A 24,293-nucleotide genomic window follows, 5' to 3' on the forward strand; every position below is an offset into this window, starting at 1 on the left:
GCGCATCAGCCATATGTCTGAAGCAAGTGGTATGATGAAGTGAAAGGACACAGGCACACCTATGTCCTCATCCTGGCCATAAACTTCCTAGCTCGTGTGAAGCAACCTCACCAGCCTCAGTTTCCTCACTGGTTAAATACGGATATTCCTATTCACTTCACAGGGCCATAAAGATCAAATGAAAGAAATGAATGCACAGTGCCATGCGCAGAGTACCGGAGCATGAAGTACATTTTCAACCACAGTAGCTATTCCTGTTCACTTACTGGATCACAACCAAAGTGCCATCCATGCAAAGCAGAATCGGGCCTCCCCGAGGCAATTCTTGCCACAGGCGAGCTGTACTCACTGCAGACTGTGCAGTCATCACCTAACAGCCTAACTCCTGAGTCTAGACCAGACCGCAGATCTGCTCTGTAAGACCGTGTTGGAGCTGTTTTCCTTGCCACCATTCTCCAGCATGCTCATTCATCTTCCTACCTACTGAACAATTCCACCGTTTCCCAGTAGGATCCTGCTGCTGCTCCCAGCACCCCAGCATCTTGACCTACCTTGAGAATACGCTTAATGCGCTGCCGCTGGGGGTTTTCTCCATCTTCATTGTCCAGCAGTCGATGTGGGTAGCAGATGAGCTGCATGAGGCGCTGGGCCTGGGCACTACTCAACACTGGGTCTTGTAGATCATTGCTGTCCTCACACAGTGACTTAAGGCAACGTTCTCCTACCCATTCCTAAGGAGAATGATAATTAGAAGACTGCAGGCAACCCCAGGAAGTTGTATCAGGGGCAGGTAAAGGACCCCATGTATAGCAGGGAGGTAGTGTGCTCATGGGCTAGAAACAAGGCTATATTACATGGAAGCATTTAGGTGGAGTGGGGGAAGGTGAGACTAACCTGTTGGCAGATGCTTCGCAGCACGTACTTGGCATAGACATCCAGACTTGCTGTCTCCACAGAGATGTTGCGGCCACCCTGCCTCCTACCACTACCACCTCCTCCCTCCTCTTCTGGAAGTTCTTCTGTTCCTCCTGTCACCGTGAAGCCTGAACCTTTCAGCTCCGCATCCCCTGTGGGTTCATGGGTGGGAGATAGGGAGGGCAGAGTGTGATCAGAACAGTGTGTGGAGACCTGCCCTGTCCCACAGAGGCAGAAATTCCCCAAATGCTGCCCTATGAAACAGAAATATATTTATCTCCCTCCCCTTTTCTCCAAAGGCCAGAGAGACCACCTTTGGGAGGGAGAAAGACTGTCCCTGTAGTTTTGCTGGCACTCCACCCTATACACACTTCTGGCATGTCTCTCTTCCTACCCCCTTGCATACCGAGTACAAACACAGCCTTGAGAACAGCAAACACAGCTCCATCCACGATGCGGTTCTGGGAGGCAGCCAGCAGGTGGCGGTCACAGGAGGACCGGATTCCAACAGTAGGTTTGTCTGTAAGGGAGCCACAGTCAGGGGGAAGCAGAAGAAAAAGCAGCGAGCGGGTTGGGAGAGCCACAGTTTCTCTAGCTGCCTGGCTCCAATCAGAGTCACTTACTTCCATCAGACTGGCAAGGATTGAGCTGTGGTGTCTTGAACAGGTGGAGGAGGATGCGGCAAGTAAGCCGGGCCCCTGGCTCAGAATCCTGTTCGCTACAAGCTAAAAGACAGACAGCAGATCTGAAAAGAACGAAGCCAAACTCTATGCATGTGTATATGTGTTGGGAGGAAGAATAAGATGAAATACAAGTGAGGTGAAAGGAGCAGCAGAGCACAGAAATGTTATACAACTGAAGGGGCAAAAGCCAAAAAGGTCCAGAGGCTGGGCTGAAGCCCAGGCTCACATGAGGGAGTTATTGGGTTCCATTCCCAGATACACACACAGTGTGGAGGTGTTATCGGGGCTGCAATTTCATAATAGGCCCTTGGAGCCTTCCAGCCTGAAATACAACAAGCGCTGGCCAGGGAACTACAGCAGGGCGTTCCCCAAGAAGAGGCTGGTTATGGAGTACGTATTAGCACAGGGCGGGGAACTGACATTCTAGGAGTTCTGGACTGGAACCTTACCAGCATTCAGGAGTGAAGGGATAGCAGCACAGCGAATCAGGTCTTCCAGGAGCAAACACTGTCGGGCGATGAGGATGGCAACAAAAGTAGCCAGGGAATCGTGAAAAGACAAGTCACTGACCTGAAAAAAGTGGCCAGACACCGTGACTCAGTGTGGAGGAAGGAGACTTCGCCAGTGTGCCATGCCTCCACTCGACTCTACTCTGACCCTCTATGGTCTTGAGTATGGCCAGATCGCTACCAAATAGGTACCTGTCTCATTCTCCAGCAAGCCCCACCCAAAGGCTTACATCTACATTGCACAGGAGATCATTGAAACCACAAGTGCCATTGTTAGAAGAGCAGCACAGAGCCTTAAGTACTCCTAGCCATTCTGCACTCAGTGACTTGCAATAGCCGGTCAGCTCCGCACACAGGATTGCGATGTCATTTACCCTAGGGAGAAGTACAAAAGCCCTCAGGAAAAGTCTTGCTCTACAAAATGTCAGATTCACAACTTTCTGTCTCTACCCCAGTAACCATGGAAGGTACAGCATCTCTCAGGTGAGCCACCCCTCCCAAGATCAGGTGGCGGCATGATGCCCATTCCTCAACGCAGTATGCCCCATACCTATCAGGATCATGATGCCCCACACAGACGTGCATGAGAGCATTGCAGACAAAGCTGTAGCGGTTAGCAGGGTTCTCACTCAGACTCTTGCCTAGCCCCGTGTAGGTGAAAGTGTGAGCAGCAGGGTTCTCCAGAGTGTCAATCATGAACTCCGGTGCCCAGCGCATATTGGATTCTGATGGCTCCACATTGCAGTAGATGGTGTTCTTCACTTTTGAGCAAAAGTCACTGCAGGGGTAGGGAAAGGAAATAGCAGTACTGAAGTAGGTCTGGTAGGGTACAGGGATGGGCAGGACAGGGGAGAAAAGAAAAAGGAGTGAAGGATGGAGGACCTTGGGAGAAGAAAAAGGGAGCTGGGCCACAGCAGACATGGCAGGAAGGAAACCACATGTGATTAAGAAAGAGTGGCCTGTGAAGGCAAGGAGGAAGAAGGTTCACTTTCAGCAAGGAAGTCACAGGTAAAGGACACAGTGCATAAGTGATCCCGCACAGACAGCTGGGTGCTGAGGTGTGCGGTAGTGGGAAGGAGGCAGGACTAGCCCCGTTCTCCTATCTCTTCACCTCTCTTACCTGAAGAGCTCCCCAAATTTGCTCTTTAAATGGCTACAGGAAGTATACAGATCATAGAGATAAGCAAGGATACAGCGCTCTGCAGAGGAACCATCTGAGCGGTTCATTCCATGCTTCACCACGCCACAGAGCCTGTCACAGAAGCAGGGGAGGGAGGATCAACAGGGGTAGACAGGGGACGGGGCCCTGAAAACCAATTTAAGAGTCTTGGAAAAACTATTCTACCCTACCTTGGTAGCAGACTCTGCCCCACTGTGTGGCCCCACATGTCCTTCCTAGGCCATTTCTAACTGGCATTCACCAGAATCCCATACATTTCAGTTACTTTGAAACCCTGCTTACCCCTCAAAGACTTGTGCCATCTGGTCCTGGTTGAGGATGAGGCAGGCGTGATAGTGTCGAAGGACAGCCACGATACATAAGCATAGGCTGGTTGTGTAGCTACCCACCAGATCAGAGGATTTGAGGAGGAGCTCGGCCTCAACCACGCTCAGCTCATTCAGCAGCTATCAGAGAAATGGAGATGAACCATGAGAAGAGGCCCCTTTCATTGGACGTAACCCATTTTCTGTAAGGAAGCTGCCATGGCCAAGCCTGTGCCCCTTCCTGCCGGAGTCACTTCAGCAGAGAAGGGTCAGGTTCCCATGTGCCAGTGTCCTGCGTCCGCTAGCAGTATCTCGAAGCAGTCTCCAGGCCAGCATGCTGTAAACTCCACAGGGAGAGGATGCTCTGTACCCAAAGCTCTAATCTGTCTCTTGGGCCTCTCCAGGGAGCACTTAAGTCTCTATTCTGGCCCTCTTAGCTCATGTTCCACTCCCACTGTGCTGTCTTTGGGCCATCTGAAGAGCCCGGGAGACTGCCTGGAGCCTCTACTCTTGTCTTTGGGACCCTATCGAGCATGGATTCCTTCTTCCCTTCTCTGCCCCAACGTCCCCACCTGAATGGCAAAGTCGATGAGGCCACTGATGCTCAGAGAATATTCCATGAGGTCAAAGATGAACTGCACATGCTGCACCAGAGGCAAGTGGTACGACATGCCAAGGGCAAAGCTCGTGATCTGCTCCAGAACATTCCGGGAGACCTGATAAGGGCAGTGTGAGTGAGACAGGAATGGAAGGAAAGAAGACCTAGGGACGCAGGAAAGGATGATGGCGGAACGGGATGAGACCAGCAGGCTTAGCCTGCTTAGTGGGGGGAAGATAAGACAAAAAAGGAAAACAGGACAGGAGGCCAGAAGGTGGGAAGGGGGCTGTCTTAGGCCCACACCTGAGCCGTGACCTGATGTTGGTCATAATGAGAAAGGTGCTGGAACTTAGCAAAAATATCTTCAGCAGTGGGGAAGGCTTCTGGCCGGTTGCGGCGGCGCTTCTGCCCATCTTCCCCACCTGCGGGGACAGGTGAAAGCAATGAGTTAGGACAATAAAGAAAACTAGTTGACTAGGGGTCAGGTAGGGGGGTGTGGAGAAAGGACTGTGCTGGGAGGGAGGAGGGGAAAGGGGCATGAGGGTAGGAAGAGAAAAGGGAAGGGTGGTCAAGGAAGGGCTGGGGCAGGGACAAATGGGACAATGAAGCACAGGTTTAAAGGACCACAGACTATGTGAACCTCAGAGGAACGTGTACAGGGAGGTGCTAGGTTAAGGAGGGGCGGAGGGAGGGCAGTAAGGGGCTTACTGTGAGGTACCTAAGAATGTCAGGTCTCCAGGATTCAGAGGCACAATAGGAGCAAGCTGGTCTGTAGAGGGGGGAATGAGGGGGAAGTTTCAAAAGGACTAGAGCTCTCAGGAGACTCCAAGAGACGGGATATTGGGACATGACTGGGGAGTGCCCTACTCTGGGCATAGGAAGACTGACTAGGGCATTCTTTGGGGGAGACTTTTGTTTAAGGAGGCTCAAACCCACCAGTTTCTGCTGTCCCCTTGCGGTTCAGAACCTTCAGGATATCCTTGGTAATCTTCTTGATGGCATGGCGGGCATCATCTCGCTGCTTCCCCACCCCAAACAGTACGACCAACCGCTGGTTGCACTCATGGCTGCATGACTCCTCCTGCACCCAGCAGCACCGTCAGACTCCATCACAGGTCTCCTGCCCTCCTCTTTTTTTCTTTGTTTGGTTTTTGTTTTTGTGTTTTTTGTTTTTTGTTTTTCGAGACAGGGTTTCTCTGTAGCTTTGGAGCCTGTTTGGAGCCTGTCCTGGAACTCACTCTGTAGACCAGGCTGGCCTCGAACTCCCAGAGATCCGCCTGCCTCTGCTTCCCGAGTGCTGGGATTAAAGACGTGCGCCACCACCGCCCGGCTTCCTGCCCTCCTCTTAAGAGCATGCTTTGTATCTCTCAACACTCCCATGTTCAAGCCCCTTCTCAAACACACCCACACCCTTGGGAACAGGTCTAGCCCCTCAGCAAATTCCTTGGATGAAAATCTGGGCTCAAAACAAGCCATCACAAATGTTGGAGAAGAGTACCTGTGGGATTGGAAAATGTGTGGCATACTGCACATGTCGTGGCTGGTCATAAAGAACCCCAAGTGTCCCCTCGATCTTCTCTTTGGGTGGGGGCTTCACTTCCTTTTCGACATCTGGTTTCTCAGGGGATGGACTTCCCTTCCCCTCACAAGGCATAGTAGGAGAGAACAACTAAGAGGGCGAAAGGCAGCACGTTCAGGAGAAGCAAAGGAGGCAAAGAAATTCCCAAAGGAGGCGTAAGGGGAGAACCAAGGTGCTAGATTCTTCCATGCTCAGGATCTTACTGAGAAATCGGGTTTCTCCATGTCTTCAAAGAGCACACTGGAACTAGGGTCGATGTCCATAGATTCAGAGAGCCCTGGATCCTGCAGGCACACAACAAACTGCATTTCTTAAATGCAGCTTTAAATGCAAAAACAACTCCCTGCTTTAGTCCCACGGAGTGCTTCTTCACTGTCCAGGAAGTTCACTGAGAACTGAATCAAGGAGGCAGGAGGAAAGCCCAAGTTCTGCATTCAAACCTTGTCCAGTTACTTAACCAGTAAGTAAAGCCTCAGTTTCCATCGGCTTTAAAAGGAAGGCAGGAGTACGTCACCGACCTTTCGTGAAGAGCAAGTGAGAAACTGACATGAGACTATTCTATAAACCACGAAGTTCTAATACCATTCTTGGGTAAAAGAGATGCTCAGAAGCTTCTAGAAGCTGTGAAAATGGGAGTGTCAAAATGTAATAATTACTAGCAAGGAAAAGGACACACACCTCTAGCTTGCTACTGCTGCTGCCTTCAGCCTCCTTGCGCTCTGGGTCATCTGCAGGATCATCAAAGGGAGAGGGAGGCCGAGGACCAGGGGCTCCAAATGCAAGGTCCCCCCGAGAGATGAGAGTGCAGGTGTACATGTTGTGGGAGAAAACATCGTGTCGGATCAGTTCACAGAAAAGCAGTACTAAGTTAAAGAATTCCACTCGTTCACTCTCACTGCGGGGATCAGCTAGAAAGGAATGAGGAAAGCTAAGTTAGCAGAACACAAGACAGGACAAAAAGAGATAGGGACACGCTTCAGTAATGGTGCTCTTAGAATACTACAGACAGAGATATCCCTGAGGCAAGAACAGGAAGAAAAAAATCCAGAAACTGCCTAGACATACAAAGTATGGTTGGTGGGGCTGGAAAAATGCCTCAGTGGTTAAGAGCATTCACTGGCTGCTCTTCCAGAGGGTTTGATTCCAAGCACCCTCATAGCAACTCACAACTGTCTATAAACTCCAGTTCCAGGGCATCCAAAGCCCTCCACTGGCCTCTGCAGGTACCAGACACGCACATGGTGCACAAACATACATGCAGGAAAAGTAACCATACTCAAACATTTAAAAACCAGGTGGCTACATCACTTCATGCTGTCCACCAGCACCTCAGAATGAACAGACTATCATTGCTCCTGTGCATATAGGAAAAATGCTTTGCTCAAATGTTCTTGTGTTTATTCTTTGCATTTCTCTATTCTATGAAAATTGTGAGACCATCAAGGAATAGAATTATGCCTAAAAGTAATTTTTCAGAGTCAAAGACAGAAGTATAGACCAGAAGGTCCTTTTTTGTGTTCTTGAGGCAGAATTTGTGTAGCTTTGACTATCCTGGAACTCTGTACAAAAGGCTGATCTCAAACTCAGAGATCATCTGCCTGCCTCTGCCTTCTGAGTGCTGGGATTAAAGGCGTGTGCTACCACTGCCTGGCTTTTGCTTTCTTGACAGTTTTTCTGTGTAGCCCTGGCTGTCCTGAAACTTGCTCTGTAGACCAGACTCACCTTGAACTCAGAAATTCACCTGCCTCTACCTCCCTAGTGCTATGATTAAAGGTGTGCATCACCACTGTCCAGTGCCAGAAGGTCCTTCCTCAAGCTTTCTGAGTACATAGCTTATAACTGAATTTAGGCAAGGTAACTAGAAGATTATAGGTGTCCATACTCAGCATGGGAGCCTGTGTATCCAGAAACTGCAGGAGGACATCCTGGAATATGGGTGCACTAGGAGCAGAAAGGGAACCAGAGGCGATGGAACCCTTCTCATCAGCTGCTTCAGATTCTCCGCAACGCTGCAAGATGAGAGAACAAAGTGAGGAGTGACTTTTCCCTGCTTCTTCACTCCTCACTGTGTAACCTTGGGAGAGTCACCTGTCTTGCCTCCATCCCATACTCCTCATTTCCTTTGCCACCTCCCAACTACAGCCTTGATCTCTTCTCTAACCAATTAATCCATCAGCTCTTTTCTATTTGTGCCTTATGTCCTTAACATTCCCTGCAAGGTCTCTACCACTTTTATCTATTTGCTTATTTAGTTTCGTGAGGCAAGGTCTCACTATGCAGCTCTGGCTGGTCGCAAACTCATAAGAGATTGGCCTGCCTTTGCCTCCCAAATGAGTGCTGAGATTAAAGCCATGCAAGACCATGTCCAGCGTTTTTTTCCCCCCCAAGAGAGAAGGTTTCTCTGTAGCTTTTAGAGCCTGTCCTGGAACTAGCTCTTGTAGACCAGGCTGGTCTCGAACTCACAGAGATCTGCCTGCCTCTGTCTCCCAAGTGCTGGGATTAAAAGTGTGTACCACCATGGCTCGGCCCAGCATTTTTTTTAAAACTTTGTTTTGAAACAGAGTCTATGCAGCACTAGCTGTTCCAAATTACACCAGGCTGGCCTCAAATTCAGAGATCTGCATGCCTCAGGCTCCTGGGTGCTGGGATTAAAGGTGTCCACCACCACACTCAGCTTTTTTAACTTTTTTTTATTCTTTCCATTGGGCAACTCACTCCCTTTTCTTAGCCTCTAACCTCAGCCTCAATTTCGGCTTGTCTCTTCTCCAGGAGCTTGGCTACTACCATAGCACGATGCCGACCAGAGCGCTTGCAGCTCACAGCCCATTCACATAATAATGACACCACAGCATCATCATCTGAGGAAATCTGCAAAGGATTTGATGAGGATAAGTAATGGAAGGCTGGGGACAAAAGAACTGAGTTCCTCTTTCAAAAACATAGGCCCCACCTAAAAGCATCCTGGGACCAGGCACCAAGAAGATCATCAGTTCAGGGGTCTCCTACTATCAATGTGTTACTAACCTTACCCTTATCCAGACTGCTTCTCCTGCAAGGGTTTTGTTCTTTCTGTTTCTCTTACTCACCTCATGACCATCCTTACTAGGCCCCAGTCCAAAAATTCGATTACAAAGGGAGTCAAGAGAATTACTAAAGTCAGAGCGCTCAAAACTATGGCTGTCTAGCACTTCTAAAGTGTGGAGCACCCGTCCAATGGTGAAACCTGAGGACAAAACAAACAGCAGAGGGGAGTTAGCCAGAGGTTCCATGCATTTGGAGTCTCAGATATCTAGGCACCCATCGCCATCCTTTCTTAGCTTCTGCCCTCTGACACCCACCTGCAGTAGCTTCCTGGCACTTATCAAAAGACCAGCGAACCTCAACTGCTTGTCCTCGCTCCTTGATCTGCTGTTCAATCTCTCGCAATTTTGCACGCACCTGCAATAATTTTTTAAGAAAGCTTTAAGGAAACAGATACATAAAAAGCTAAAAGAAGAATAGCCGAAAGCTGGGCATGGTAGTATATGCCTGCCTATAATCTAGCACTTGGGAGGCAGAGGCAGAAGGATCACCATTAAGTTCGAGGCCTGCCTTGTCTACAGAGCAACTTTCAGGTCAGCAAAGGCTACTTAGCAAGAGTCTGTCTCAAAAAACAAAGCAGAAACATAAAACAGTAGCAGACCCCAAACCACTATTTCTGGAAAAACAATTTAGCATTGCATCACAACTCTGAAATACCAAGGTAGTGTTTAAACTTACCTGCTGAGTGAAGGCACTATTACCCTCTGGCATGGGCAAGTTGGAGGGAGCAATGGGCAGGTGGTCAAGTGGAGAGCCAGTTTTAATTCGACTATCAGTCAATGAGTAGTGCCAAACTAGGGCACTGGGACAACACAGGAGGATGGTCTGCCAGACGAACAGATAAGTCAAACCCAGTTAGCATGGATGCCTCTCTAGAATCCCCACTTCCGAGTCACCTCCCTTAGGTTTCCCATCTGAATTAGGTTTACTATGACTGAGTCCTTGGGGCAAGTATCATCCCCTCCTCCTCACCTTCCTCTTTTTAATTATTTGTATAGTATTTCAGACAAGGGTTCATTTGGCTATGGAGCTTATGCTGACTTTGAACTCACAATCCTCCTGCCTCTTCTTTCTAAGTTTGGGATTGTAAACACTATCATCACACCCAGATTCTCAGCGCTTTCCTAAGAAGCCTTGGGCCTTCTACTTAGTTCTGGGAGAAAATTCCAAAACCTCTAAAAGGGATCAGCCACGTGGTGGTGGTGAATGCCTTTAATCCTAGCACCTGGAAGGCTGAGGCAAGCAGTTTTCTGTAAGTTCAAGGCCAGCTTGGTCAACAGGACAAATTCCAGGACCAGCTCGGAAAAACAAACAACAAAAAAGCAGAGAAACACTAATTCTTGAATCCTCAGTGCCAGCTCCCACCTCTGAGTTGGACTCACCCCGTTCTCCAGGATGAGCGCTGTTAGTTCTTTACATTTTCTTCGGCCCTCTAGTACCTACCTGAAGGATACAGCTGAGGCCAAAAACCAGGGGCCGGTGCTGAGGACACATAAGCAGGTCACTAAAGGGAGTCGTGGGTGTACTGCTAGTTGGGGGCTGAGGTGCAGGAGTGGTGGGCAGAGAGCTTGTTGACTGAGCAGATATAACATGAGATGAGTGACTGCTCACGCCATCCAGCTGTAGAGCCAGTCTCCGGGTACAGAAGTAGGCAAGGCGGCGGGACAGATAGGCAGACTGGACAAATTCCCCAGAGTACTGTGAAGACATGACCAACAGAGCCCCTAGTTTTCCCCAAGAGACACTGCTGTGATCCTAATCCTTCCTCAGATCCCGTCAAACACTCCCTCTGTAGGTCTAGGTCTTACTCGAAGCAGTAGAGGAAGCAGCAATTTAAGCAATTCGTCCTCTCCAGGGCGTATTTTCTCAAAACACTCAAGCACCCAAGTCAGGAACTCATGTCTGTCCAGCATTCCATCCTATGGATAGCAGGGAACTATTAGAGGTAAGGCAGATAAAGGAAATGGAAGGATGAAGAGGACCACAGTGAGGGCAAGGCAACGGGCAAATTCCATTCTATACCGACAACACAGGATAAGGTGTAATTCAATGCCATGTGCAACATGCCCTTGCGCCTACCTGAAACATGAACATGGCGAGCTTCTCATTGTAGTCCCACTGCCTGATTGCCACCTCTACATCATGGGGCAAGGGTCCTATAGTAGAACCACAGCCTCCACTTCCTGCAGGCCCTGGCCGATAGTATTCAGCCATCTTCTGTAGCTGTTCCCATAAGTACTTTGTAATGATTTGCGTCCATTCTAAAGAAAATACGGAAAAGGGAGCTATTTGATAGTATTCTTAGGCTTCGAATACTCCTGTCTCCCCTGCTTCCACTCACAATCACCACAATCCCGAGCTCTATTCATCCTCTTACCCTGGAGACAAATGCCACCTCCTTAAAGCAAGTAATCACTATGTCCACTGAAGTCGCAGAGAATCCTGTTGGCATTCACCACTTTCTATATTGAATTATGCTACATATGCCTTCGCATCTCCACTAAGGTCCAAAGAGCAGAGACTCTATGCTGGTCATCTTTACAGCCCAGTACCTGACCACGGTAGATAACCAAATCACTCCATGCTTACCAACTGAGTGAGTGCGAGATTCACGCAGAAGCAAGGAATACAGACTAAGACGTCTGTCACTCCTTGAAGCCATCGGTGGCACACCAGGTGTGCAGTCACTTACCCGTGAAAGGGTCAGCAGTATTTTTCTTCTTAACCTTAGTCTCAGACATTGCTGCATAATAGGCACAGGTCATCTTAATGAGCCAAGCAGCCCGCATCACAGGCACTGTGTATTTGGCTAAGTATCCAAACACTTCTTCCTTTTTACTGAAAATGGGGACCTGGATGGACAGCACAAACAGTGAGGTCTCTATTACCCCAGGAGCTGATACCACGTCGCTTAGTATCAGAACATAGATAGGTACCTGACACATTCCCCACCTTGACCCTAAGAACGAGAAACAGTACCTCACCTTTTTAGCTAGGTTTGTGAGTGGTTTGGTGCCAGCCAGGTCGGTGAACCAGGTGTTAATAGCACTCTGAGATCGTGCAGTCACCAGCCAGAAGTTGTCCTTCTGGTTCATGAGGGACTTTTTGCGACTGGTGTCAGAGAAAGTATTGCAGCGTAACTTCTCGGCAATAATGCTGCTGAAGTTGGAACTGATCTAGAGGAAGAAAAGTGTACCTCAGTGCGGTAAGAAGGGGTAGCCAGGTGCCACTGTGGTAGGTTGGCAGCTGCCCTGGGTTACGAACTCTGCCATTTAGGTTATCCCTTTAAGTTTTCCCAACCCAGAACCTTTGCTCTTTCCCAGATGCTTTCCAGCCTTTTCCTTCAGCCTGGCAGGGTTCTCTCACCTTGGCAGGATTGAAGTTGACGTTCTTGGCACTGCCATGTTCATCCCCAGAGACAGCAGGCTGGTTATTGAAACCTTGTTTTACATTCAAAGCCGTCAGTTCATCCTAAGGCAGAAAAACAGCATTTTAGTTCACCCCCATTCGCCTTGGAGAAGAGGGTGTAAAAAAGGGCAGAAGGGAAGAAAGGGAGGAGGATTCCGAGTAGAAGAGGTTGTTATTTAAAGCCCAGCCCTAATGTTCATTCGGACCCCACCCTCACCCCCACAGTCAATGAGATTCCCACATCCCCCAGAGAGACCTCAACAGCACTCTTCCCTTGCAGGCACCTCACCAAGCTGGCCCTAACAACTTTCTGAGGTTTGTGTGTGAGCGCCCGCACGAGTGTGGAGGGGGGCACCTCTGGCGTGGCTCGCGAGCCATTGCCTGCACACCAACCGGAACTGCCGGCAGCCCCTACTCTCGGGCACCAGTCCACTCTACTCTTCCCCCTTTTGGGACTTTTGCTCTCACCTAATCGCCCCGCCCCCCCCTTCCCTGAACTGTCAGTGTCTCTTCCTATACTAATCACCTGCCCGGACCCCGCGGGAACCTGGATTTGTGAACGCACCTCTTTCTGTTTGGGATCTTGAGGGTACACATCGGGAGGCCCCAACCGCAGCCGCTTCAGGGGTCGGTGCTCGTAGCTCAAGATCCCGAAAGCCGCCATCTTGCCCAGCCCGTACCGCCGGAGGCGCCTGCAGGGCCAGGCGAGGTGGGGAGGGAAGGGGCGGAGGGCCGAGGACGGGAGGGAGCAAGCCGGGCGGCGGTGGAGAGGACTGAGGCCGAAAGAAGGGGGGTGGCGGAGGCGGGGCACGTTAGAAACTCTCGATTACTGCCGGAAACTGCCGAGGGACGCTGGGTACCGTCGGACAATACTGACTGCAGAGGGGGTGGGGCCTCGCCAGCGCGGGGCGGAGCACAGCCCGGGAGCTTTGGGCCCTAGGAGGGAAAGTCAATTTCACCCACTAAAAATCCACCCGCATGGCCTGCACTTGAGGTGCAGAACTGAAATAGGGAAGGCTCCCGCTGCGCTGAGCTCTAACTGGAACTGGGTTCCCGTCGCCTCACTCAATTCTTGGCCTAAAATAAGTGCTCAGGAATGTTTGGTTTGGTTAATAACTGCTTCTTTTACTAATCACTGAGTTTCTTAGTTTCCACATCTGGATAATGGGTATGCTAATACTTCCTTTAAACGACAATCGTAACGATTAGAGCCTACCATTGTTTAAGAAAGCACCTGTGGACCGATATACAAAAGATCCTGTCTCAAAAAAGAAAACATCTGTATAAAGCTGAAATGCTTGCTTTCATCTCCCCAGGCAGTTACAGCCCCTCTACACCAAAACTTTCTAATCTTGTTTTCTGTTGTTTACTAACCCTTAGTCAGGCTTACTTTGTGAGTTTGAGACCAGCCTGGTCTATAGTGACTTCCAGGGCAACCAAGTCTATGTAATGTGACCCTGTCTCAAAATACCAAAAAAAAAAACAAAAACAAAAAAAAAAAGTCAGGTTGCTGGCACTTGCCTTTAATCCCAGCACTGGAGAATCTCTGGGTTCAAGGCCAGCCTGGTCTACACAGGGAGCTAGCTCCAGGACAGCCAGGACTACACAAAGAGAGACCCTGTCTCAACAACCAAAAAACCAACCAAACAAACAAACAAACAAAAAATGCCAATACAGAGACAGATGTGATGATGTCAGCAGGCCGTCCACAGCAGCATACTGACACCCTATCTCAAAAAGACCAAAGGGTGTAGCTTAGTGTGTTGCACACCTGTAATTCCCACAACTCAGTAGACCGGCAAGTTCACTTCCAGCCCTAACTACATAGTGACACACACACACCTCCTTTTTGAGACAGGGTCACCCCACTGTAACCACAGGTGGCCTGGAACTCTCTATATAGCACAAGCTGGCCCAGAACTCACAGAAAGCCCAGAGAGCCACCTGCCCCCTAAAGCTTCCAGGCCCTATCAAAAGGAAAAGGGAAAAGGAAGAGGAGAAAATGGTCATGTTCTTCATAGAACAGTGTTTATACAAAGTATCAGATATTTTTTATCATGAAAAATTGCATCTATAAACCCACAAAGTATCCATGTACTTCCAAGTTAAAGGCCAGCCAGAAGGCAGAAGATCTTTGCCACTGCATAGTACCAGAATAGACTCCTTCCTTTTTATATGATGGAAGCAGAGAAATGACTCTTGCAACCTGTCCTCTGACCTCCATGTACATACATACAATAAGCAAACAAATAAATAAATGGAAAAAAGAATATTTGCCAGGCTTGGTGGCAAAGGGCATTAAACCCTAGCATTCCTGAGGCAGAAGCAGGCAGTCTCTGTGAGTTCCAGGACAGTCAGGGTGACACAGTGAGACCCTGTCTCAATAAATAATCAATTTAAAAAAGAGGACCTGCAGAGGTGGCAGAAGGATTAAGAGCACTGCCTGCTGTTCCAGAGGGCACCTATCTGATGACCTCACAATGGCCTATAACTCCAGTTCCTAAGGTTCTGACTCCTTCTTCTGGATCCTTTTGGCATATGGTGCATAGACTGACATGCAGGCAAAACACTCAAACACAGTGAGTAAAAATTAATAAATCTTGGAGCTGGGCGGTGGTGGCGCACGCCTTTAGTCCCAGCACTCAGGAAGCCAGCCTGGACTACAGAGTGAGTTCCAGGACAGGCTCCATAGCTACACAGAAAAACCCTGTCTAGAAAAACCAAATAATAATAATAATACATCTAGGGCTGGAGAGATGGCTCAGTGCTTAAGAGCATTTGTTGCTCTTGCAGAAGACCTAAATCGGACTCCCAGCACCCACACGGTAGCACCCAACCCTTCATGACGTCAGTTTCAGAGCAGCTGAAGTCTTCTCACCTCCACAGGCACCATGCACGCATGTCATACATGTACACACATGCAATCCAACACTAGTATGCATAAAAACAAAATAAAAAATCTAAAAAAATTATTAATATTTTTGTTCGTATTGCCCTGGCTGTCCTGAAACAAGATCTTTAGACCAGGCTGGCCTTGAATTCACAGAGATCCGCCTCCGCCTGCCTCTGCCTCCTGAGTGCTGGGATTAAAGGCGTGCACCACCGCCGCCCAGCCATTAATCTTTTTTAAATTAAAAATAAATTTTAAAAAATTAAAAATAAATTTAAAAAAGAACTTGCCAGGTGGTAGTGGCGCATGCCTTTAATCCCAGCACTCAGGAGGCAGAGGAAGGCAGATCTCTGTGAGTTTGAGGCCAGCCTGGTCGACAGAGTGAATTCCAGGACAGCCAAGGCTATCACACAGAGAAACCCCGACTCAAAAAAAAACAAATAACAAAAAAGAAAAGAAAGAAAAGAACTTTTGCTGTAGTGAGAGACACCTACTATGTCACATGCTTTGCTTTAGACATTATCTCCTTTAATCCACACTCCCCGTGATTTAAGAACTGTTTGTGTCTCCATTTTCTGGACGAGGAAGCTGGTTTTCTTTCTTTTTTTTTTTTTATTTATTTATTTTATTTTTATTTATTTATTATGTATACAATATTCTGTCTGTGTGTATGCCTACAGGCCAGAAGAGGGCACCAGACCCCATTACAGATGGTTGTGAGCCACCATGTGGTTGCTGGGAATTGAACTCAGGACCTTTGGAAGAGCAGGCAATGCTCTTAACCACTGAGCCATCTCTCCAGCCCTGGTTTTCTTTTCTTTTCCTTTTCTTTTTTTTTTTTTTTTTGTTTTTTGTTTTTTGTTTTTCGAGACAGGGTTTCTCTGTGGCTTTGGTTCTTGTCCTGGAACTAGCTCTGTAGACCAGGCTGGCCTCGAACTCACAGAGATCTGCCTCTGCCTCCTGAGTGCTGGGATTAAAGGCGTGCGTCACCACCGCCCGGCTGAAGCTGGTTTTCTTTCTTTGAGACGGGGGTGGGGGGGTGGAGGGGGGGTGGTGTCTCACTATGTTGTACTGGCTGTCCTAGAGCTTGCTGTATCTAGACCATATAGAGTCCCAGAGATCCTCCTGCCTTTGCCTCTCCTGCGCTGGGATTAAAGGTGTACCAACATACCTGGCTCAAGGAAGCTGGTTTTCAAAGAGTGAAAATTTGCGTGCCCAGGGGGCTGGAGAGATGGTTCAAAGGTTGAGAGCACTCCCTGCTCTTCCAGAGGGCCTGAGTTCAATTTCCAGCAACCATATGGTGGCTCACAACCATCTGTAATGAGATCTGACGCCCTCTTCTGGCGTGTGGGCATATATGCAGGCACAATGTTGTATACATAATAAATAAATAAATCTTTTTAAAAAAATTTGCGTGCCCAGTATTACATAGGTGATAGTCTGTCTATTATGGTATTTTTTTTAGAGAAAAAAAAAACGTTAAAGTGCCATAACTGAAGTACCAAAATCAGGGCCAGCAAAATGGCTCATCAACTAAAGGTGCTTGCCACCAAGTCCAATAGCCTGAGTTCAAGCCCCAGGACCCATATGCTGGAAGGAACTTACTTGTTCACACAAATATGCACACATGCACACAAAATAAGTATCTGGTCATGGTGATATAATGACCGTAATTCTAGCACTCTGGAGAGAGAGACAGACTGATCTCTGAGTTTGAGGCCCATAGAGAGTTTGGGAACTGCCAAGGCTACATAGAGAGACTCTGTCTCAAACAAACAGCAAGGTAGGTAGGTAGATAGATAGATAGATAGATAGATAGATAGATAGATAGACAGATGATAGATAGACAGATAGATAGATAGATAATAGATAGATGATAGATAGATAATAGATAGATAGATGATAGATAGATAGATAGATAGATAGATAGATAGATAGATAGATAGATGATAGATAGATAATAGATAGATAGATAGATGATAAATAGATAGATGATAGATAGATAGATGATAAATAGATAGATAGATGATAGATAGATAGATGATAGATAGATAGATAATAGATAGATAGATAGATGATAGATAGATAGATAGATAGATAGATAGATAGATAGATAGATGATAGATAGATAATAGATAGATAGATAGATGATAAATAGATAGATGATAGATAGATAGATGATAAATAGATAGATAGATGATAGATAGATAGATGATAGATAGATGATAAATAGATAGATGAAGATAGATGATAGATAGATAGATAGATAGATAGATGAATTAACGAATGAACGAATGAATGAAGAAGTAGCAAGTGATAAGGGTCCACAAGTCTAAACCCTTAGCAGTGGGGCCACTGGAGGAGAATTACAAAGGCCGCCTTAAAAATCTATAATCTTCGCACGCCTTTAATCCCAGCACTCGGGAGGCAGAGGCAGGCGGATCTTTGTGAGTTCGAGACCAGCCTGGTCTACAGAGCTAGTTCCAGGACAGGCTCCAAAGCCACAGAGAAACCCTGTCTCGAAAAACCAAAAAAAAAAAAAAAAAAAAAAAAAACTATAATCTTATTGCGTAGAGGAAAATCTACTGGTGTGACTTTTGAGTCACCTCTGAAGGCCTTCAAAGACAGAAATGGCAGCTAAGGATAGTGGTACATGCCTGTAATCCCAACACTTTCGACTGGAGGTGAAAGACCAGGATTCTAGATCACCTTTAGCTACACAGTGAATTTGAGACTTTGTTTGAAAAAAATTGGAGCAATTTCAGGTTCCCGGCAAGGTAGAGTTAGTTCCGTTTGCTTAATATTGCTGTGAAGCTGAAACTGCTCCAGTTCACTCCCTCGGCCTCCTCATCTCACCCTAGAGTGGTACATTTTGTTAAACTGCTGAATTCATATTCTACATTGGTACATCATTATCACCCAAAGTACAGCGAGCTTTTTTTTTTTATATAAGTACAGAGAGCTTTAAGGGGAGGGTAGAAAAATGCCACCAGGCATGGTAATGCATGCCTTTAGTTGAGAGGCAGAGGCAGGTGGATCTCTGAGATGGAGGCAACCCTAGTCTACAAAGCGAGTTCCAGGACAGCCAAGGCTACACAGAGAAACCTGTCTCAAAAAGACAAAACAAAATCAAGAAGGGAGAATTAACCTGGAGTCTTCCATTCCCACCAGCACTGAATGAGAGTGCTCATTGCTTCCTGTTGATTCCCCCGGTAACTCAGGTTTGGTGGTAGATTTTGGCCATTCTAAGAGGGGATCCTTCTCTATGTTAGGCAGTAGCGAAATCAAAGAGTATGCAAACATGTATGCAGTGTGGCTAGTATAGATTAATGGAATCTTAATCCTAAAGGCTATGGATAGTGTCTGAAGACTGAAGGTGAATAACCCCCTCTGTCATAGGCCAAATGGTAGCCTCCCAAAAGACATGTGCACTCCAAATTGGTGATTTTCTTTGACCAAAGGGGTTTTTAGAAGGTATGGTTAAGGTGAGGATCACAAGCCAAGCATGCTGGCACTTCCTTGTAATTCCGGGCACTTTAGGAGAGGGAGACAGAGGGATCAGGAGTTCAAAGTTGGCCTCACTGCATACCAAGTTTGGGGCCAGCTGCGTCCATGAGACCCTGTCTCACCATCGCCACCCCACCTTTCCCAGAAAAAGAGAAGTAACTAAATTGACCAAGATGGAAAGAGGGTAGTTCAAGGGCACTTTACTGAAGAGATGCTTTTAAAGCAGAATCTGAAAAAATGAGTGTAATTTTAGCAGAGAGAAAATGGAGTAGCAAATCAGGCTTAGGAAAAGAGCATCTGGCTGGTTCCGACCTTTGTACAACTGTGTTTCAGAGAATCTCCACATCTATTCTGGAGAACTCATTACAGTAGATTGTATTATTTATATGTTCTCCCACTTATCTATGAGCTTCTAAAATGATGACATCTTATTTGTCCTATGTTCTCAGAACATAAACACTGTACCTAGCACATAATAAAGACTCAATAAATGTTGGCTGGATAAACAATTTTAGTAAATGGCTTCTCTAATCAACCCTGTGCTTTGAGGGAAGGTAAATCTAGCCACAGAATGAAGAATGGACTAGATAGAGAGCAGGCCCTTTAGAAAGGGGACAGGGATAATCATGACTTAGAGGTAATGAGAGGTTGATTTAGTGCAGTGGCTGTGGTACCAGAAAAGAGGAAACTTCTGGGAGAAATACCACAGAACCAGGGCTGATTGGATTCTCAGCATGGGAGAGAAGGGGGATATGAAGAGGATCCTGAGGTTTCAAGTTTGGCAGGTGATGATACCTTTAGCCAGGACAGGAAAGACAGGAAGAGAAGCAGATGTGCAGGGAATGGAGGAGCCTGAAGCTAGTACTGCTGTTCCTTCATTTGAGAAGCCAGCTCTAGCAGTGTTAAGAGGGACCAAGCTCAAGCAACAGCCAGGGGTGGCTATTCTAGTTCAGGTTAGGTCAGAGGAAAGACAGCTATATATGTGCCCACATGAATCAAGCCAGCATTTCCCATCCTCCCAAGACTGTAGAACTTTGATAGAGGTTTAAGGGTGACTTAGTCAAGGAAGGATCATAACACAGAATGAGGGGTGTTCAGACCCTCTACTCTAAAAGATAACTTAGTGGAGAAGGTGATTGGGAATGATGGAGTGATGGAGGAAGGTAATTGGAGTGTAGTGGGGGGTGGGGATTCAGCAGCTCCTTCTTTGACCTAGGTGGCCTGAAGATTCTTAACTCTGCGACACTGTTGTTGATCAAGTATTAATCTTGACCTAATGTCACCTTGCAGCAGAACCCAATCTCCCAGAGGACTTAGCCTACATCACTGAACTCATTTACCACCCCACCCCCCACAGACGTGGTTTCTAAGGTTCTTTCCACCGGATGCTACGACAAAAGGAAATGTATGGGTGGGGCGGGGTTTTCAGAAACCAGTTCAAACCACACAGACTACACCACTACACCGAGAGAAAGAGGAGCAAGCGCCATGTTGAAACTATTATTGCCACCTAGATCCTTCTTACTGCTTCAGCTGCTCCTGCTAGGGGAAGGGTGGAGCTCCAAGGTTCTCATGCCCAGTGGAAATGAAGACACCAAAACTGGTAGGAAATCTAGGACCAGAGGGGGTTGTTGAAAGGAGAAAGGCTATGGGGAAAGGACTGTATGGAAAAAATCTGGAGCCTGATAGTGGCCATTATAATGACTCTAAAGAGTAGAGTGGGGGAGGGCCTGGGGAAGGGCTCTCTGCCTCACTCTGCTTCTCCTGATCAAGATTTCTTTTCTTCTACTCCCCTACTTCATTTTGTTCCCAAATTAGGTTTCTTCCATGGACACATCAGTGTTCCTCCTCGGCCCCTTCCAGAGGTCCAATGCTTTGTGTTCAATGTCGAGTATATGAATTGTACTTGGAATAGCAGTTCTGAGCCCCAGCCAACCAACCTGACTCTGCACTATAGGTATGAGAAGGGAGGGTGGGTAGCACAGGAAAGAAAAGAAGGTGGACTAGCTGAGAGAGACTGCATGGGAATCCAAAAAGAGGGTAGCCAGCTTCTCAGGCACCATACTGGTTTCTCATGGGCTAAGTTGTCAGTTCCCATGAGATGAGGCTAGGCTATGGATGTATGCAGCGCCCACGTTTGCCCCATCATCCTTCTTTCTTATAACTGTTCTCTAGGTACCAGAGATCTGATAATAAATTCCGGGAGTGTCTCCACTATCTGTTCTCAGAAGAGATTACTTCCGGCTGTCAGATACAAAAAGAGGAGATCCAGCTCTACCAGACATTTGTGGTCCAGCTCCAGGACCCCCGGAGACCCCAGAGGCAGGCTGAACAGAAGCTAAACCTGCAGAATCTTGGTAATCAGGAAAGAAGTAACCAAGAGGCTAGGGAGTTTGAGGGCACTGAACTTTAAGGATTTTTTTTTCCTTCCTCGTTGTTGGCCATGGGCAGGAGGGAGAAGATAGGGGTTTGGGATGGGGGAGGGGGAGGGATAAGGAGAATTACCTCCAAGATCCTGACTTGTCTAGGCCAGGGCAATGACCACACGCACACATATCTCCAGTGATCCCATGGGCTCCAGAGAATCTAACACTTTACAACCTGAGTGAATCCCAGCTAGAGCTGAGCTGGAAAAGCACATACACGGAACACTGTTTGCAGCACTTGGTGCAGTACCGGAGTGACAGAGATCGAAGCTGGACGGTGAGAGACTTGCGGGTGTGGATGCGGTAGCTAAGGCCAAGCAAGAGAGGAGAAAGGACTCAACTAGCCAGATAGAAGGACCTAATGCCAAGCTCCAGTTCTCTGCCTCCCAGCTCCTCTAGCCATACTTTCTCTTTTTGCCTTTGGTTTTCCGAGACCAGGCTGGCCTCGAACTCACTGAGATTCACCTGCCTCTACCTCCTGGGTGCTGGGGTCAAAAGCGTGTGCCACCACCGCCTGGCTTCATTTCTTCTTCTACCACCGCCAGTGAGCTTTCGCTCTGACTCTCCCACCCGTCCTCTTCCTGATGCAGACATGAGGGAGACAGTGAGTGGCTCCGGAGGGGAGATCCACTTCTGAGCCAAGTTAGAAAAGGGACCAGCGCATTGTGAGTAGTCAGGAAAGAAGCGAAGTAGACCTGGGAGGAACCAGAACCAGTTTCTTGTTTTGTTTTCCTGGAACTGGAAAGAACCAGAAGTCAGAAGAACCCGAAGATAAATTGGAAGAATCAGAAGATGACATTAAGGTATAGGCAAGAATGTTTCCATTCTCTCTTCCTTTATAGACAACCATCTTTCCCCCATCCTTCTTCTCCCCAGGAACAAATAGTGGATCAGAACCCTAGATTCTCCCTGCCTAGTGTGGATGGGCAGAAACTGTACACATTCCGGGTTCGGAGCCGCTTTAACCCACTCTGTGGAAGTGCTCAACACTGGAGTAAATGGAGCCAACCTATTCACTGGGGAAGCCAAACAGCAAAGGGTAAAGTGACCCAAATACATGACCCCTAAATCATAAACCCAGTATCCCAACCTTTGTAACACACTACCACTATTGTTTGCTTTATCTCGCTATTCCTAAGCCTCTACCTCCACCCACTGTTCAAACTCAATTATGAAGCAGCGTTTTCTGTGTAGGGATGAGAAGGGGTGCAGCCAGAGTAGGCGAGTGGCTCCCCAAGGAGGCCAAAGGGTGCTCAAAGGGAATATGGAATGTGTAGGAGGTCTGGACAGCATTCCATAGAATCTGCATAGTGGAGATGCCCTTGGATCAGGGCTGACCTCTTTGATTTGGTTTATCCGTCTGTAAAATGTAGATAAACACTGTTCCTCCCTTTCAGGAGCTGTGGAGAAAGTAAGCATAAGGAGTGTGTTTGGCAGGGTGCCTGGCATCCATGTCTTATGAGTGCCACAAACGCAAGGCTCATTTTCCTTTCCTTTTCTTCTACAGAGAATCCTTCCGTGTTTGCCCTGGAAGCTGTGCTCATCCCCGTTGGCTCCATGGGATTGATTATTACCCTGATCTTTGTGTATTGTTGGCTGGAACGGTGAGAGTTCAGGAAGCCCTGAAAATGAGGTGGGGGGTGGCGGGGTTATTTCAGGATTGGCAGAGGGAGAGCATCAAGAGCTATGATGAGGGCTTGGAGAGGAAGCTATAGGTTCCACGCTGACCAGTTGAATGCACGGTCATAAAGGAGCTTTAATTTAATGCTTCTGCTCCCCCCTCTTTCTGCTCAGGGCAATGCCTCGAATTCCCACCATCAAGAATCTAGAGGATCTGGTTACTGAATACAACGGGAACTTTTCGGTGAGAACACCGCCATACGCATACTGCAGGCTATCAGCTGCCAACTGCCAGCTAGCAGCTAGTGAGACAGACTGTGAGGGGGGCAGAGTGGAGGCAGGAGAGGGTCTGCATCATCAGGATGTGGCTGACCAAGTGGAGGGTGGGCTAGGCAGAGAGACAGAGCAAAAGAGATTTGTGATGCAGATGGCAACTGTGGTATTAGGGGCCCTGGAACTTGGGTATCCTTTCTGTAATCACAATGGTTGCAGAGTTGTGAGGGCTCCTTTGGCCCCAAGTATGGGTCTTTTGCTTCCTGCCTCTAATTGACCTCTGACCTGGGGATATCTGTCTTTAGGCCTGGAGTGGTGTGTCTAAAGGGCTGACTGAGAGTCTGCAGCCAGACTACAGTGAACGGTTCTGCCTCGTCAGTGAGATTCCTCCCAAAGGAGGGGCCCTAGGAGAGGGGCCTGGAGGGTCTCCTTGCAGTCTGCATAGCCCCTACTGGCCTCCTCCATGTTATTCTCTGAAGCCTGAAGCTTAAGACTCAATCCCTTGATGGAACCTCAGGGTCCTCTCACCCTAAGTGATGCTAACTTCCCCCTTGCTCATCTTGCCAGTCTGAATCCAATGCCCATTGCTTCCTCCCTGTGACTAAATTTCAATTTCATTCCCCCATGGAGCTGCTCGTCCACTCAATATGCCCTACTTGAGAAATGCCCCTTGCCCCCTTTCCCTGCGCAAGCCCCACCCCCACCCCCTTCTGGCACCTTCCCCTGTTTTTGGAGACAGTCTTACCCTATAGCCCTGGGTGGCTGGGGACTCACTATGTAGGCTAGGTTGGCCTATAACTCAGGCAACCCTCCCACCTCAGCCTCCAGAGTATTCCGGTTATCTGCATGTACGACCATGCCCAGCATGGCCCTTCTCTGTTACAGGATCCTTTCTCCCCTTTCCCACCTACCATTCAATTGTTCGGGAACCAACAAGAAATAAAGTTTCTACCAATGATCATCAGAAATGTCTGTTGTGGGGTTGGGAAGCAGGGGAAGCACGGAGTTGGGAGGAATGGTGTAAGGGCAGGGAAAAAAAGACAATGGCACTACAGGAGCAAGAGCGCTACAAAGTAACTAAAGGGAGGACTGTTCTTCTAACTTACTTTTCTCTGCTAAATTTCTGGGCTTATTCTGGGGGCCAGTTTAGAGTTGAATTTGCCGTGTTGTTCCAGCTCCTCAGAGTTCCCAGCCAGTGTCTTCGCCTCTTGGTCACATTTCACCTAGTCTGTGTGCCCCTTCTGACCTCACAGTCCTCCAGCTGCAGCCTCAGACCCCACCCCTCCAGATGCTGATCATCCCTAGCTGCCAAAAGCACT

General features: G+C 47.9%; 2 protein-coding genes across 15 annotated transcripts in view; one reads left to right on the forward strand and one right to left on the reverse strand.

Annotated features, from left to right (window-relative positions):
- The window catches only part of Med12 (mediator complex subunit 12), a 24,155-nt gene extending 11,063 nt beyond the window's left edge, over positions 1 to 13,092 (reverse strand). For 4 of the 13 annotated variants that reach the window (XM_050119624.1, XM_050119630.1, XM_050119622.1 and 1 more), the window contains exons 1-28: positions 12,824 to 13,092; positions 12,217 to 12,321; positions 11,835 to 12,026; positions 11,543 to 11,702; positions 10,930 to 11,111; positions 10,659 to 10,769; positions 10,294 to 10,548; positions 9,529 to 9,675; positions 9,108 to 9,207; positions 8,856 to 8,992; positions 8,506 to 8,637; positions 7,652 to 7,778; positions 6,448 to 6,677; positions 5,973 to 6,071; positions 5,689 to 5,859; positions 5,127 to 5,271; positions 4,909 to 4,959; positions 4,494 to 4,612; positions 4,165 to 4,308; positions 3,570 to 3,733; positions 3,228 to 3,359; positions 2,658 to 2,885; positions 2,338 to 2,482; positions 2,048 to 2,168; positions 1,539 to 1,640; positions 1,322 to 1,435; positions 895 to 1,067; positions 552 to 731 (exon numbers count right to left, since the gene is read on the reverse strand). In XM_050119624.1, the coding sequence (XP_049975581.1) occupies positions 552 to 731; positions 895 to 1,067; positions 1,322 to 1,435; positions 1,539 to 1,640; positions 2,048 to 2,168; positions 2,338 to 2,482; positions 2,658 to 2,885; positions 3,228 to 3,359; positions 3,570 to 3,733; positions 4,165 to 4,308; positions 4,494 to 4,612; positions 4,909 to 4,959; positions 5,127 to 5,271; positions 5,689 to 5,859; positions 5,973 to 6,071; positions 6,448 to 6,677; positions 7,652 to 7,778; positions 8,506 to 8,637; positions 8,856 to 8,992; positions 9,108 to 9,207; positions 9,529 to 9,675; positions 10,294 to 10,548; positions 10,659 to 10,769; positions 10,930 to 11,111; positions 11,543 to 11,702; positions 11,835 to 12,026; positions 12,217 to 12,321; positions 12,824 to 12,922 (4,065 nt within the window). In that variant the 5' untranslated portion in view covers positions 12,923 to 13,092. Of the gene's footprint in view, positions 1 to 551; positions 732 to 894; positions 1,068 to 1,321; positions 1,436 to 1,538; positions 1,641 to 2,047; positions 2,169 to 2,337; positions 2,483 to 2,657; positions 2,886 to 3,227; positions 3,360 to 3,569; positions 3,734 to 4,164; positions 4,309 to 4,493; positions 4,613 to 4,908; positions 4,960 to 5,126; positions 5,272 to 5,688; positions 5,860 to 5,972; positions 6,072 to 6,447; positions 6,678 to 7,651; positions 7,779 to 8,505; positions 8,638 to 8,855; positions 8,993 to 9,107; positions 9,208 to 9,528; positions 9,676 to 10,293; positions 10,549 to 10,658; positions 10,787 to 10,929; positions 11,112 to 11,542; positions 11,703 to 11,834; positions 12,027 to 12,216; positions 12,322 to 12,823 lie in introns of those variants that run through there. The other 9 variants (XM_050119628.1, XM_050119627.1, XM_050119626.1 and 6 more) reach the window with 4 other exon arrangements.
- Positions 13,093 to 20,112: 7,020 nt separating this feature from the next.
- Positions 20,113 to 24,290, forward strand: Il2rg (interleukin 2 receptor subunit gamma). Of its 2 annotated transcripts, none has more exons than XM_050119691.1 (8): positions 20,113 to 20,258; positions 20,474 to 20,612; positions 20,831 to 21,012; positions 21,219 to 21,358; positions 21,958 to 22,120; positions 22,589 to 22,685; positions 22,876 to 22,945; positions 24,150 to 24,290. In XM_050119691.1, the coding sequence occupies exons 1-8, from the start codon at positions 20,144 to 20,146 to the stop codon at positions 24,267 to 24,269; spliced, it is 1,026 nt and encodes a 341-aa protein (XP_049975648.1). In that variant the 5' UTR covers positions 20,113 to 20,143; the 3' UTR covers positions 24,270 to 24,290. The 2 variants fall into 2 exon arrangements, with proteins under 2 accessions (XP_049975648.1, XP_049975647.1); XM_050119690.1 differs by lacking the exon at positions 24,150 to 24,290 and adding an exon at positions 23,280 to 24,138.
- The last annotated feature ends 3 nt before the right edge of the window (positions 24,291 to 24,293 follow it).

Source organism: Alexandromys fortis, unplaced genomic scaffold (genome assembly GCF_014885135.2).
Source record: "Alexandromys fortis isolate MF-2015 unplaced genomic scaffold, M_Fortis_MF-2015_v1.1 scaffold_155, whole genome shotgun sequence".
NCBI lineage: Eukaryota > Metazoa > Chordata > Mammalia > Rodentia > Cricetidae > Alexandromys > Alexandromys fortis.

Coding starts and splice junctions, on each gene's coding strand:
- Il2rg (XM_050119690.1), top strand. CDS start 20,144: ATGTTGAAACTATTATTGCCACCTAGATCCTTCTTACTGCTTCAGCTG. Junction 21,013..21,218: donor GCTAAACCTGCAGAATCTTG/GTAATCAGGAAA, acceptor ACATATCTCCAG/TGATCCCATGGGCTCCAGAG. Junction 22,946..23,279: donor AATACAACGGGAACTTTTCG/GTGAGAACACCG, acceptor ATCTGTCTTTAG/GCCTGGAGTGGTGTGTCTAA.